The 13,792-nt window shown below is 38.0% G+C and overlaps 2 protein-coding genes across 2 annotated transcripts; one reads left to right on the top strand and one right to left on the bottom strand.

Annotated features, from left to right (window-relative positions):
- Positions 1 to 825: 825 nt before the first annotated feature.
- Positions 826 to 2,361, bottom strand: mrpl54 (mitochondrial ribosomal protein L54). The gene is made up of 3 exons (XM_058401822.1): positions 2,202 to 2,361; positions 1,777 to 1,933; positions 826 to 1,295 (listed from the first exon to the last, which is right to left on the bottom strand). The coding sequence occupies exons 1-3, from the start codon at positions 2,323 to 2,325 to the stop codon at positions 1,163 to 1,165; spliced, it is 414 nt and encodes a 137-aa protein (XP_058257805.1). The 5' UTR covers positions 2,326 to 2,361; the 3' UTR covers positions 826 to 1,162.
- Positions 2,362 to 2,543: 182 nt separating this feature from the next.
- On the top strand, positions 2,544 to 8,044 carry fam32a (family with sequence similarity 32 member A). Its single transcript, XM_058401823.1, has 4 exons — positions 2,544 to 2,697; positions 4,621 to 4,762; positions 5,165 to 5,218; positions 7,596 to 8,044. Exons 1-4 carry the CDS (start codon positions 2,624 to 2,626, stop codon positions 7,662 to 7,664), a joined length of 339 nt encoding a protein of 112 aa, XP_058257806.1. The 5' UTR covers positions 2,544 to 2,623; the 3' UTR covers positions 7,665 to 8,044.
- Positions 8,045 to 13,792: the final 5,748 nt, after the last annotated feature.

The raw sequence follows: 13,792 nt of genomic DNA, 5'->3' as shown, positions 1-13,792 counted from the left end.
TGTGCACCAGTGCACAAAGCAAGGTCCATAAAGACATGGATGACAGAGTCTGGTGTGGATGAACTTGAATGGCCTGCACAGAGTCCTGACCTCAACCCGATAGAACACCTTTGGGATGAATTAGAGCGGAGACTGAGAGCCAGGCCTTCTTGTCCAACATCAGTGTGTGACCTCACAAATGCGCTTCTGGAAGAATGGTCAAAAATTCCCATAAACACACTCCTAAACCTTGTGGAAAGCCTTCCCAGAAGAGTTGAAGCTGTTATAGTTGCAAAGGGTGGACCGACGTCATATTGAACCCTATGGATTAGGAATGGGATGTCACTTAAGTTCATATGCGAGTCAAGGCAGGTGAGCGAATACTTTTGGCAATATAGTGTATGTTTTTTATTGTATTTTTATTATTTTTATGCCTTTCATGCTGCTCACGTGCCTTTAATTGCCCCTTAGGGACAAAAAGTTTTTTTTAATTTGAATTTATAACAAGTTTTGAATTAATAAAACACAAAACATTCAAGTGCAACTTCAACTGAAGAAAAACACATGAAAGACTCGTTCATATGGGGAGCAGGGGTTCCTCTTTGCAAGAACAATCACTGTAAATCAGTACAAGGTTCTTTTGACTGATCGTCTTTTCCGTAAAAGAAACACATCGATCCTAGTGGGAGTGCTCTCTTCCAGGATCCATCCACATCACTGAATGGTTTGCTTACAATAAAAATGTAAATCACATTTATCAGATCTCAAGTGAATAGGCTGCTGCTGCCGCCACCACCACATCATCATCATCATCATCATCAAAAAAAAAAACTCATGGAAAATCTCTTAGGAAGATCAGTGTTCAGTTTATTTACATACAAAGCATTATGATGTTAAATAATGACATCTTTTTTTCCCCCCTCAAAGTGTCACTCCAACTATATTCCCGTGTACATTCTATAATAGTCGCTCCTGAGGCAACGTGATAAACACAGTACTTGGCATAGGTGCTGAGCGACACATGCGAGTCCCACTGAACCACACAGTTCAAGTGATTAACAGATCGACTGTACAGAAAGTTCATGGGCATGGGCTGTACTGCATCGATCTGATACCATCACTTTCTTACCACAGTGAGACTGTATCATAGCTCCTCACAGCTAAATAAACGTGTCAGAGTTGATCAGATTTTCTTTCCTTTATGCAGTTTATTGAAACGCCAGATGTGCTCCTTCCTCAAACGCTTCCAGTATTCGTAGCTCTCTGGATCCAGCTCATGAAGTTTTTTGGGGGGACCAAGATCCAACTCGAACAACCTGGAAACATCCAAAATTGTCACTTCAGGCAACAAGATAGCACCAGCTCTATATTTATTGCCACCCTTTGTTGGATATCTCTTACATTTTATTATATTATATCTATATCACATTGATATTTTCCCATATCTTTTCTAAAGGTGCCAACGATTCTGGAGCTGACTGTATAATATATAAAACCCTATGGATCATATAGACATTCTATTTCAATCCAATAATGCTGCAACTCTGCTATAAAATTCTAACTACTGAATGACTATTCTGGTATATGCAGCACGGGTTTCCATGAAGGAAGAAATTGCGAAGGTTGTTTGTAAAAGTGCAATTAAATTTTATTTAATTATTTAATAATTAATAAGTGCTTTCAGAACCTTTCTTTTAGCTGAATGACGTTAATAGAACCAATATATCCACTAATTTATGCAAGTTCATTTAAATCCACAGAAACGGACAGATTTCATTATGCCATGGCATGATTTACCATGCTGGATATTCCTCTCTGGGTTTCAGTGGTGGATCTTCTCCTTGTTTGTAGATGTTTACCCCAACAGCATGTGAGGTCAGCTTCACCGGGTCCTTACACACCTCTGGGCCCTTTTGCACATCCTTCACCATGCCTTTTCCTTTCCCTTTAGCAGCTGAGGAAACATGATCAAACATAAATGCATTAAAGTAGAACAACTGGAGAAAATGCGATGTGTTGCACCCAAATCTGAAATAATATCGCCCTCTCATTAACGTATTAACTTTATTACCAAATCAACAGTATGCACTTGTATGGTTCATATAACGTCTATTACTCAATGAGGTGCTTCTTATTCAGCCAAGGTCAGGTCTAGGCTAACGGTACCTTAGTTGCCTAGTTTCCTAGAAACACCTTTTAAAAAATTATTTTAAAAAACATACCGGCTTTTTTAGCATATCCTCGAGTCTGGACATAACTGTTCACTACAGAGCAAACACAAAGCCGTGTGTGGGAACTGAACACATTAACTCCGGATAAAGACTTCAGGACGTTACTGAGAGCCATTTTCAAGCACCATGCTGTAAAACATAAACACGTGACCAAAGCAGTTCCGGCATCAGTAGGAGCAATGCGCATGCGCACCGTTAAATTCGCTAAACTGGATTGACTAATATAACTGTTATATTAAATCATATTATTTTATTATCGTTTATAATCGTATTTTTAGAAACACAAGTTTGTATCTTTATGCATAGCATTATCTATACATAAATATATATTTTTAAAAATTATGACGCTACACTCCTTCAGCTGAGGATACAAAACTTCCGGTTTGATTTTTCCAGAAAATAACGTCAGCAAGATGGCGGAATACGGAGGTGTTCAGAAAGGATCATTAAAACTCAAAGGAACTGGAGATATTTCAGCTGGTAAAAAGTACGTATTTTGTTTCATTGTCTACCTAAATTAATTAGAAAGTAATTTGGCTTGTTTTAGTATAGTTAGCCCGGCTCTTGGCTTTATTGCTAACGAGTTACTGGTCCAGCTGATAGCTTAGCTCACCTAGCTAAAGCTTAAACATCCCTTATATTATTATAGTGTCTTAATTATAATGTATACATTCTGATGGCTTTTAGACTCTTATACACAATGTATTGCACTTTAAAAATAGAAGTCTTCCTGATACAGCCAGTTAACTTGGCTAACGCTGTGTTGTTTTTAGCCAGAATTAGCTAGACGTTACTGTTTATGTTAGAATTAAACAGTACAGTGTCGTGGTCTTAAAGAGAAAACATCAACACCAGGGTAATGTGATGAAGAGGAGTTGATTATTTATCCTCAGTCTCACGTCCTGAATTGTTTTATTAGACAAACACCCAAGGAATTTGCCAGCGATTATCATTTTTTAATTTATTTTAAAAAGTCATTTTATTCATTTATAATTATATATAGTGCTGTGCAATGCATTCGCGACAAGGTAATTCCTGTTATCATTTACATGATATAAAAATGTGTAAAAATAGCTATAAAAGTCGTCCCCTCTCTAGCGTCTAGTTCTGAAGACAAAAGATATACTGTATATTGCCAAAAGTTTTGGGACACCCCTCCAAATCATTGAATTCAGGGGTTGAGCTTGGCCCCTTAGCTCCAGTGAAAGGAACTCTTAATGCTTCAGCATACCAAGATATGCGAGCCAGGCCAAATCTGGGGTGTCTGCACATGAATTTAATGTTGTGTGGAGTGTGTTTATGGAAATTTTTGACCATTCCTCTAGAATTCTTCTCAAAGGTGTTCTATAGGGTTGAGGTCAGGACTCTGCAAGTTCCTCCACACCAAATTCACCCATCCATGTCTTTATGGACCTTGTTTTGCTAAAGTTGGGAGCATGCAATTGTCCAAAATGTCTTGCTATGCGCAAGAGTTCCTTTCACTGGAACTAAGGGGCCAAGAACAACCCCTGAAAAAACAACACCTATATTCAATGATTTGGAGGGGTGTCCCAAAACTTTTGGCAATATACTGTATCTGATCACCTTACTGAGAATCCCACCGAGTGTAAAATCCTGTGTCCTCAGTTATTTCTTTGGTGGAAAACAATAACTATAAGTTTCCTAACATCAGAAATTGTTCAGGACGGACACAGCTAATGTACAATTAATGTACAGTTAATGTTTCCATCTGCACTGACTGTAGCATTGGTAATTTAATTGTTTGCACTGGTACACTTTTTATACACTATACTATTGCACTATTACACGGTGTATATATTTATCTATATTTTCGACACAGTTAATCTTATTTAATTGTTCTTTATATTTTTACGTTTATATTTTTTCTTGTTGTGCACCAACACACCAAAGCAGATTCCTTGTACGTGTAAAACACACAGTATTTGGCAATAAAGCTGATTCTGATTCTGTGGAGTTTACACTTTGCAGTTTCTCACTTCAAACTAAATCATATGAAGAGACTAGTGAGAAGAATAATTTTTAGCTGCTACTTTCCTGGACACTATAGTCATATAAAAAGTAATGGCCTGTTCGTTAATAAATAAAGAACCTAATCATCAGTAATCATAATTTTTTAGACATTACTAATCATCTTTGGGCTGGTTATAGTAACTCTCCCTCATCACACCACCCTGCTGATAGATAGACAGACAGACAGCAGCAATATAGACAGTAACGCAAAGACAGGTCGTAGATTGCACACTGTATATCTTACATATAGTCAGTATGCACAGGGTAACGTGATAACCAGAAGTTACTAGTGCAATGCTAAAAACTACAAGATATATAAGAATTGTTGATTATCTTGCAAGTGTTCTATTCCTGACTTGATGTAATGTCATTTAAACAGGAAGAAGAAGAAGGACAAGGAGATGAAGCGTTTGGAAAAGCAGGTTCTGACCACTTCAACAGATGAGGAAACAACCAAGAAGGCTTATGTTGATAAAAGAACACCAGCTCAAATCGCCTTTGACAAAATCCAGGAGAAAAGAGTGAGTGCATTTTTGTATGGTCTTTTTATACAGTGTAATTAGGTGCATACTTGATCTTTATTATTATATTATTAAACATTATTATATTATTAAACCATCTAATGTGCACATCTTTGTCCTAGGGCTGCAACAGTGGGCAAATTTAATGTAATTCAGAAGTAAAAGTAGTTGCTCATAAAATTCTGTTAGTTACAGCAACATTTTTTCCACACTGTTTGGTGAAAAGCACTTCAAAAAGTCATGTCTGATTAGTTCAGTTAAAATATGTACTGGTCCTTTTAATGATGTTTGGACACCTTCCTTATTCCAAAAAGAAAAATGCCATTGTTTTGATATTGTGTACTTAATATAAAGAATGAGCTGTATTTTGATTCACTTTTCTCCTCTGCTCATTTTTAATAGCAAATGGAAAGAATTTTGAACAAAGCCTCCAAGACACACAAGCGCAGAGTTGAGGTAAGAGTGTGTTCTTATTGACTGTTTTGCTCTGTTACATCCAGTCTCCTGTATTTCTTTTGTTCACATGCGCTGATTGCTTTGAATTGCCTGCATGTCATAGTCACAGTGTTGCCCTCTCTGCTGCTAGATTTGGTTATTTCTTAGTGAGAAAGACACTGAGTAGATGATGGTACTTGGCCTGTGCTCAGTTTGGTGATGCAAGTAGAGAGAACAAGTTCACTAAATCACACAGTCACTGTTTCTCAATGACCAATCACTATTTGCCGTTGTTCTGAACGACCAATCACTGATTTCCTACATGGCAATTTCCTGACTCCTTGCTAGCACTGCTTGATTTTATCATTCTTGAGAGAATATATATATATATATATATTCTCTCAAGAATGATGATAAAATATATATATTTTATATATATTTATATATTTTATATATATATATATATATTACATACATACATACATACACACACACACACACACACACACACACACACACACACACACACACTATATTGCCAAAAGTATTCGCTCACCTGCCTTGACTCGCATATGAACTTAGGTTACATCCCATTCCTAATCCATAGGGTTCAATATGACGTCGGTCCACCCTTTGCAGCTATAACAGCTTCAACTCTTCTGGGAAGGCTGTCCACAAGGTTTAGGAGTGTGTTTATGGGAATTTTTGACCATTCTTCCAGAAGCGCATTTGTGAGGTCACACACTGATGTTGGACGAGAAGGCCTGGCTCTCAGTCTCCGCTCTAATTCATCCCAAAGGTGTTCTATCGGGTTGAGGTCAGGACTCTGTGCAGGCCAGTCAAGTTCATCCACACCAGACTCTGTCATCCATGTCTTTATGGACCTTGCTTTGTGCACTGGTGCACAGTCATGTTGGAAGAGGAAGGGGCCAGCTCCAAACTGTTCCCACAAAGTTGGGAGCATGGAATTGTCCAAAATGTCTTGGTATGCTCATTCAGAAGCATTCAGAGTTCCTTTCACTGGAACTAAGGGGCCAAGCCCAGCTCCTGAAAAACAACCCCACACCATAATCCCCCCTCCACCAAACTTTACACTTGGCACAATGCAGTCAGACAAGTACCGTTCTCCTGGCAACCGCCAAACCCAGACTCGTCCATCAGATTGCCAGATGGAGAAGCGCGATTCGTCACTGCAGAGAACGCGTCTCCACTGCTCTAGAGTCCAGTGGCGGCGTGCTTTACACCACTGCATCCGACGCTTTGCATTGCACTTGGTGATGTATGGCTTGGATGCAGCTGCTCGGCCATGGAAACCCATTCCATGAAGCTCTCTGCGCACTGTTCTTGAGCTAATCTGAAGGCCACATGAAGTTTGGAGGTCTGTAGCGATTGACTGCAGAAAGTTGGCGACCTCTTCGCACTATGCGCCTCAGCATCCGCTGACCCCGCTCCGTCAGTTTACGTGGCCTACCACTTCGTGGCTGAGTTGCTGTCGTTCCCAAACACTTCCACATTCTTATAATACAGCTGACAGTTGACTGTGGAATATTTAGGAGCGAGGAAATTTCACGGCTGGATTTGTTGCACAGGTGGCATCCTATCACAGTTCCACGCTGGAATTCACTGAGCTCCTGAGAGCGACCCATTCTTTCACAAATGTTTGTAAAAACAGTCTGCATGCCTAGGTGCTTGATTTTATACACCTGTGGCCATGGAAGTGATTGGAACACCTGATTCTGATTATTTGGATGGGTGCGCGAATACTTTTGGCAATATAGTGTATATATATACACGTGTATATATACAGCTCTGGAAAAGAGATTTGAAAAGAGATCTCCAGATTTGAACACTATTGAAAACCTCTGGAATGTCATCAAGAGGAAGATGGATGGTCGCAAATCATCAAGCAAAGCTGAGCTGTTTGCTTTTTTGCAAAAAGAGTGGTATAAAGTTACTCAACAGCAATGTGAAAAACTGGTGGAGAGCATGGAGCCAAAACACATGCACATCAGGGTTATTCCACCAAATATAATGTTATTAAGCCAAAGCATTAGTACAATTTGTTTATAAATTATTTGCATTTTGTTTTATTGGAGTTATTAAAGCTCTGCAGATGCTCCATGATCTTGGGTTATTTTGATGTGTTGTCATTTCCTTTAAATATACACTCTAAATAACAATAGTTATATTTTGAATTTAGGAGAAATATTGTCAGCAGTTCACAAAAAAATGAAACAAAACTGTTCATCTCACCAATACATGCACCTGTAAGAAAAAAAACATAAGAAACTGATTATTTTGCAGTGGTCTCATGTTTTTTTTCCAGAGGTGTAAATATATATTGAGTTAAGCATATTAGGTCACTGTAGCTAAATTTGATTCTGTCTTTTTCCTCAAGGAGTTCAACAGACATCTGGACACACTGACTGAGCATTACGATATTCCTAAAGTCAGCTGGACCAAGTAACGCAGAACTTCTATGGACCATCGGCAGGGTGATAACATTCAGTTGTTGAGGATTTGACATTTTCTCTGACCTACCATTTACATCGCCTGATATTTAAAGCTCTACAGATCGTCAAAGTCTACAGATGCTAAATAAATTGTGCAGATTTGTTGTCCTCTATTCACTCAGAAGTCATCTGGGGCTCTTTTTTTGCAAGAGAAACATTTTATTTCATATCTACCTTTTTAAAATGCAGTTTTCGTGTTTAGAAATGATTACGTTGTAAAATCCAATGTTTGTATATGACCACTGGTTTTAGTTCAGTGTTAATTGATATGTTCTTACATTATTATTACTAGTTTCTTTTGGAACTTGATACAATTAAAGTGGCATATAACTGATTCTGCTTCTCTTTAATGTGTAGAAATCTATAAAAGTAGAGGCTACATTTTCACATACACTGAACACACAGCTGTTAGGGTAGATTTGGAAATGTGAATTAATAATAATAATAAGGGAACCAACTTGTTTTTGAGGATGCTCCTCGATGTTAAATGTAACTATAAAAGGAAAAAGGTGTAATTTGTCGTTGTTGAATAAATGAGAACTTGTAGGCTAACAAGTTATTGCTGATATATAAGAGGAATAAAATACTGAGATGTGCTGTTACAGGAAAAGAATCAAATTTGGGATGGTAACTAACTGCACTACAACACTGAGTATTATTTTCCTATAGCAGCAAAGCACCCAGTGTTTCATTCCTTACGTATATACACAGCTGCCCTGGTGTGAAAGAAAGAAATCACTATATATTCGACTGCAACAATGGTGCACTGTCTGGCGAATAGGAAGCGAATTCAGACACAGCTCAGGACTGGAAAGTGTCATGGCTGCAAGTGAACACCAGGTGGTGCTGCTAGATCTTTGCTTTAAAAAAAATTCAGCTTTACATCAGCACCAACGTGTGGTAATGCCTGTTTTATGTTCAGAGAACAGCTGGTTTTCATCATCTCTGTGCTTATACAGTTATGAAGCTGTAATTAGGGATGGGTTTTATGACAAACATCACATCATGAAGTCATTATTACACTCCACAATCTATCACTTATAGATTTGATAACCAGCTGCCATTAAAAATGTTAATGCTTTGATGGAAAATAACATGAGTAAAGGAATTAGTCAAGAACAATTTAGTCAAGTAATGATGAAGCTAGAAAGTAGTCTAACTTCGCAGCTAAAGATGGTCCACAAGTTCAGAGATGAGCTGGTCAGGCCAAGCTGGACTATTCACCACATTGCAAACTTTAGCAAAAAAGTGATAAAAGCATCCTACTAGTAATGTATAAAAATTGTTTTTGGTCTGTGGCTTAATTGTTCAGATGTCAAAGGCATGTGTGAAAGCAAGCTAAGAATAGTTGTTTGAAGGATCATGTCTCATACATGGAGCAACTGAAACTCTTTGGCCCTAGTCAGTAGATTGCAATTAAAGTCCTGCCAATATAGTTGTGAGCCAAGAGAGCAAAAAGGTGATACTCTCTCCCTTCTGTCAATCAGAGCAACACCAGGGAATCACTGGAGTCTGTGAATCATGTATGCAAAAGAAGGCAGATAGCGATTTTCTCTTCTGCTATAGATGAAAGCTAAAGATATAGTTAGCTGACTTCACTTGTTTCCGAAGGAAGTGTGTGTGAGCCTTCACCCATCCCAACTGCAGTCATATGATAGGGGAGATTTCGAAGAACTGGTTGCAGTCATATGATACGGGAGAGTTGGATGGTGGGTGGGAATTGGCATATGACCAAATCAAATTCCAAAAAATACGAATAGAAAGACTTTTTTTTGTTTACAAGCATCTCAAACTATTTCCATGAACATATTAAAGTTCACTAAGGTAAGTGAACTTTAATAGCCTCTCCAGCCTCAAGACCTGAATCCAGTATAATCGATTTGGGTTGTGGTCAACGGGAGATTCACAGCATGAACCTGCAGTTTGACCAGGTCGGATTGTGAGCTGCTGAAAAATCTGCATTAATTATGTGATGCAATCTCATGTGGAGATTGTGTGGAGCAGAATCTCAAAGGAAAGGAATGTTGCAAACATGTTACAGAACCCATGCCATTAAGAACTGATGCTGTTGTAAGAACAAAGGAGTATTGGTATGGTATTCCTAATAAAGTTGATGGTGAGCGTATATGCGTATCTCATTACCTCTGTGTTGTTTTAAACTTTCAGACCATTCAGAAGGAAGTAAGGAGCCTGAACATGCTGTGACCCCCAGCACAGTGATTTAATAAGTCCACTGAAATCCAGAGAGCGATTCATGATCATTCGACCAGGTATTCGTGTCTCTCGTGTCTTCCGTCGTCCCATATGGCTATGCACCTGGCCTGAGTGATATCCTCAAAGTTCTGTTCCTTTAATTATGGCCTGGCTATAAATTATTTCAGAGCAGTTTGCCCTGAATCTGACTCACGGTTGTTTTTGCCATATGGTTTTAATGAAGACAGTGATTTCGTGATGTTATCAGAATTGCAGAACTACTCATTCATGCATATTTGCGTTATCTCAAAGATTTATGGCACAAGTCGCAATTTAATCTTTCGAAGAACAACATCAGTGTCAGTATCTGTATTCAAATTCAAGGCAGTTTGGCGATGGTCAAGAGACCTGAGAACTATCATTTAGCTACATTTCTCCTTTTTTTTGACAAGAAAAAGCATAGACATGCTTTAATCTTTCAAGTGTCCCCATATTTTGTAGTGGTACTAAAATTATTTAAGATTATATCAAACAAATCTACCTTAAAATGACCATTCATATTGAGCTTGATGAAATATGATAGGTCAGTATAACCCATATAACATAAATTATAAAATATTTGATTATCCTGTAATGTAATAATGTTTTATAGAAATGTATGCTTTTTGGCAAGCTCAAATCTAGTTTATATTAAAGAATACGAATGAAAAAGAGCTGGAAATACAGCATTTTATCATTATTTTATATACCTAAATACTATTCACTCATTAATGTGAAGAATAAAACACACCATTGTTATTGTTATCACCCCAAAGTTGATTAATTCTAGCACATCATGTAATGGCATGTCATTTTTGATTTTTTCTTTAATGATTTTTTTGTCCTTTATAAAAGAACAACACATCATACATTATATCTGTTCATAGTTACATTTAATTGATACATTAATGGTGTGAAACAAAGAAAGCAAATCAAAAAGCAAATCACTTCTGCTTATCAGTTCCATTAAGAAGAAGCATTTACTTGTAACATATACATTATAGCAGAATTCCTTCCCTGCATATCCCAGCTTAGGTCAGAGCACAGGGTCAGCCATGATACAGCACCACTGGAGCAGACCAGGTTCCAACAGTAACCATTGCTGAGGGTTCCAACAGTGACAGTGCTGGGGTTTGACCCAATCAGTAACCCAGAGCCTTAACTATTGAGCCACCATTTTTTTCACTTGCATTAAAGCAGCTAAACATTAGTTTCATAATCAGCCTCTTTGCTTCCTCTTTACTGAAGTTAAGTTCTTGTAAAGTCCTTCACTACAATGCGGTGACACTGGGCATTCCTTCCAAAAATGTCGAATAAACACCTTCTGTATTATCTTTAATGATTATATATTTTTGCTTTGTTAATTAACACAATTTTTGTCCAATTTGTATTAGACTATATAATGTGAAAAGATGTTTCTATAGAAACAATGAACTATTAATTCATTAAGACAGAATTAATCCCCATTACTGTGGCCAGTAAGATTTCTGTCACTCTTTTCTCTCTCTCTCTCTCTCTCTCTCTCTCTCTTTCACTCTATACTCTAAAGGTCTACATGTCCCTCCTAAACATGACGTCTGACCTCCCACCAACAGGGATGTATCACTGCTTACGCACGGCCTCTAATCAGCAGCTCTGAGCCACAGACATAAAACAAATGTAACTGCAATCACAGAACAGTGGCTGGTGAAAGACATGGTTTTGTCTACAACAACGTCTTCGGGTCAGGAGCTTTATCATATCTGTTTCTGTGATGCTGCGTCCTGATAAAACTGTCCATGTTGACTAGATTTAACAGATCAGATCAGTACGAACATCGAGAGCTGTGCCAAACGAAAAGCATTGCACTGAAGAAACACACTATTAAAGGGATAGTTTGTCAAAAAATCAACTTCAAACAATTTTCCACATCCATCAGATGAAGTGAGTTAACAGTAAATAAGACTTTACCTTCTTTAGTTTTGCACTGGAAATACACAGTTACTGTAGCTAACAAGTAATAGGACTCAAAGCCACTCGAAAGTTTTATGTGTAACTCACTGCCTCAAACCGCAACCTGATTTTCACTGACGTCACACACTGATGACTTAGGGCACTTTGTTTTCAAAGTGTCCTACACATTGCCTTTGTTTTCGAATGAATTCCACATGCCCAGCATTTTTAAGAACATCTCTGCCAAACTAAACCTGTGGATGCAGACACAAAACTGTTTTGGGTTTTTTTTAAACAAATAAGAACAAATCTTCACAGTGTAGAATGCTGTTTGGTGGCCATCTTGGATTCTTCCTCAGAGCAGTCCTCCATGACTCTTCCCTCACTCTCCCGCCTCCCAAAGTTTGCAGTGATATGATAACATATTTGCTTTTTAAAACTAAATCAATTATTTAAAATTGTGATTTTGTTGCATAATGTTGATTAACTGAAGTACATGAAGATTTGGGCTTGCATTTAGAATGTGGGAAAAATAGTGGGTGAGTCTTACCCGATAATTTACCTACAGTGGCAATGGAGCTGCAGTGCAAAAGTGCTAAAAAATTCTATGCCAAATATGTCTTGATTGAGTACACTTGAAATAAGTGAGAAATTATTATTGTATATTTAAAAATTTTTGTCAATACTGTCCTTTAAAGCTTTGAAAATTTAAGCAAACTGAGATGAACAAAAAATGAGATGATACACGAGGCCTATGTTATGCATGGAAAGACCTTCACTTCTAGACACGTGCCTCTCATTACTGCCTGCTGATAAAACTAATTTGTGTGGAATTCCCCCCACATGATAAACATTGATTTAACAGACCAGACAGGAAGTCGTAATGAAATCCGGATATAATTTATGACCACACTGTGGTTGACATTGACCCTGTAAGATGGCGGGAGAGGGCAGGTTCAGATTACAAATTAGACCAGAGGAGTTTCGCTTTGGTAGAAAAGTAAACAGACTGAAAGACGTAAGGTAGACGTCTAAATGCACGAATGCCGATGTTATCTCTAACAGGGAGCGTGAAGTTAAGAGAACAATAGAGGGAAACAGAGAAAGTGCAGAGGAACACTGAGAGATCTGGTGTCAACCTGACTCTGTGAAGGGAAGGGACACAGTGCCGCCTGCCAACAACTCTGACCTGTATAGCACTGGGTCAGAGGGCATGGGTTCAGCTGATGACGAATGTGCATCAGCCAGTGGGCCTCTGAACCTGCCTCGGCACCTCACACTGTTTATGTTTCAGTTTTATGCCTTTGGGTCTTTGCCATTACCATAATGTTTGACAAATTATCCATTACAGCCATAGTAAGTACGCAAGTATATTGTAATTCGAATTCAACACAATAGAGAATACATTTCTGAGTGCTACACATAACACAGATACATGAGAAACATGAGAATACTGTGGATTGTTCCACTTAGAAACCATGAAGATGCATTTGGACTGCAGTTGATTAGAACAGTTTTAAATTCAAGTCTCCTTTAGTTTATTCCTTTAATATAGACATTATATTAAAACTAAAATGAGTTTCCTCGTTACATAATTTCCTCGTTGCACTTTTTAGACCATAAAGAACACAGTTATAGAAGAGAAATGATTACTAATCACACTGTCTGGTGTCACCCAGATGATGATGGATTCCCTTTTTAGGTCCGGGTTCCTCTCCATGTTTCTTGATCATGTCGTCTCACAGAGTTTTTCCTCACCAATGTCACCTCTGACTTGCTTATTAAGACTAACTGAGAAATATTTCTGTAAAGCTGATTTGTGACAATATTGCTAAAAGCACTACACAAATAAATGTAAACTGAATTGAATTGAGGGGGGCATGGTGGCTTCATGGTTAACATGTTTGTTAACATGTTG

This window comes from Hemibagrus wyckioides, linkage group LG10 (assembly GCF_019097595.1).
Source record: "Hemibagrus wyckioides isolate EC202008001 linkage group LG10, SWU_Hwy_1.0, whole genome shotgun sequence".
Lineage (NCBI taxonomy): Eukaryota > Metazoa > Chordata > Actinopteri > Siluriformes > Bagridae > Hemibagrus > Hemibagrus wyckioides.
Note: the sequence above shows the minus strand (reverse complement) of the source record. Positions and strands in the feature narration are given on the sequence as shown.

What these genes read in the sequence shown, in the direction of transcription:
- mrpl54 (XM_058401822.1), bottom strand. Translation starts at nt 2,325, where the DNA reads ATGGCTCTCAGTAACGTCCTGAAGTCTTTATCCGGAGTTAATGTGTTC. An exon ending in AGGATATGCTAAAAAAGCCG is followed by an intron (nt 1,934 to 2,201) that starts GTATGTTTTTTA and finishes ATGTTTCCTCAG; the next exon opens with CTGCTAAAGGGAAAGGAAAA. An exon ending in AGAGAGGAATATCCAGCATG is followed by an intron (nt 1,296 to 1,776) that starts GTAAATCATGCC and finishes GGATGTTTCCAG; the next exon opens with GTTGTTCGAGTTGGATCTTG.
- fam32a (XM_058401823.1), top strand. Translation starts at nt 2,624, where the DNA reads ATGGCGGAATACGGAGGTGTTCAGAAAGGATCATTAAAACTCAAAGGA. An exon ending in GATATTTCAGCTGGTAAAAA is followed by an intron (nt 2,698 to 4,620) that starts GTACGTATTTTG and finishes TCATTTAAACAG; the next exon opens with GAAGAAGAAGAAGGACAAGG. An exon ending in ACAAAATCCAGGAGAAAAGA is followed by an intron (nt 4,763 to 5,164) that starts GTGAGTGCATTT and finishes CATTTTTAATAG; the next exon opens with CAAATGGAAAGAATTTTGAA.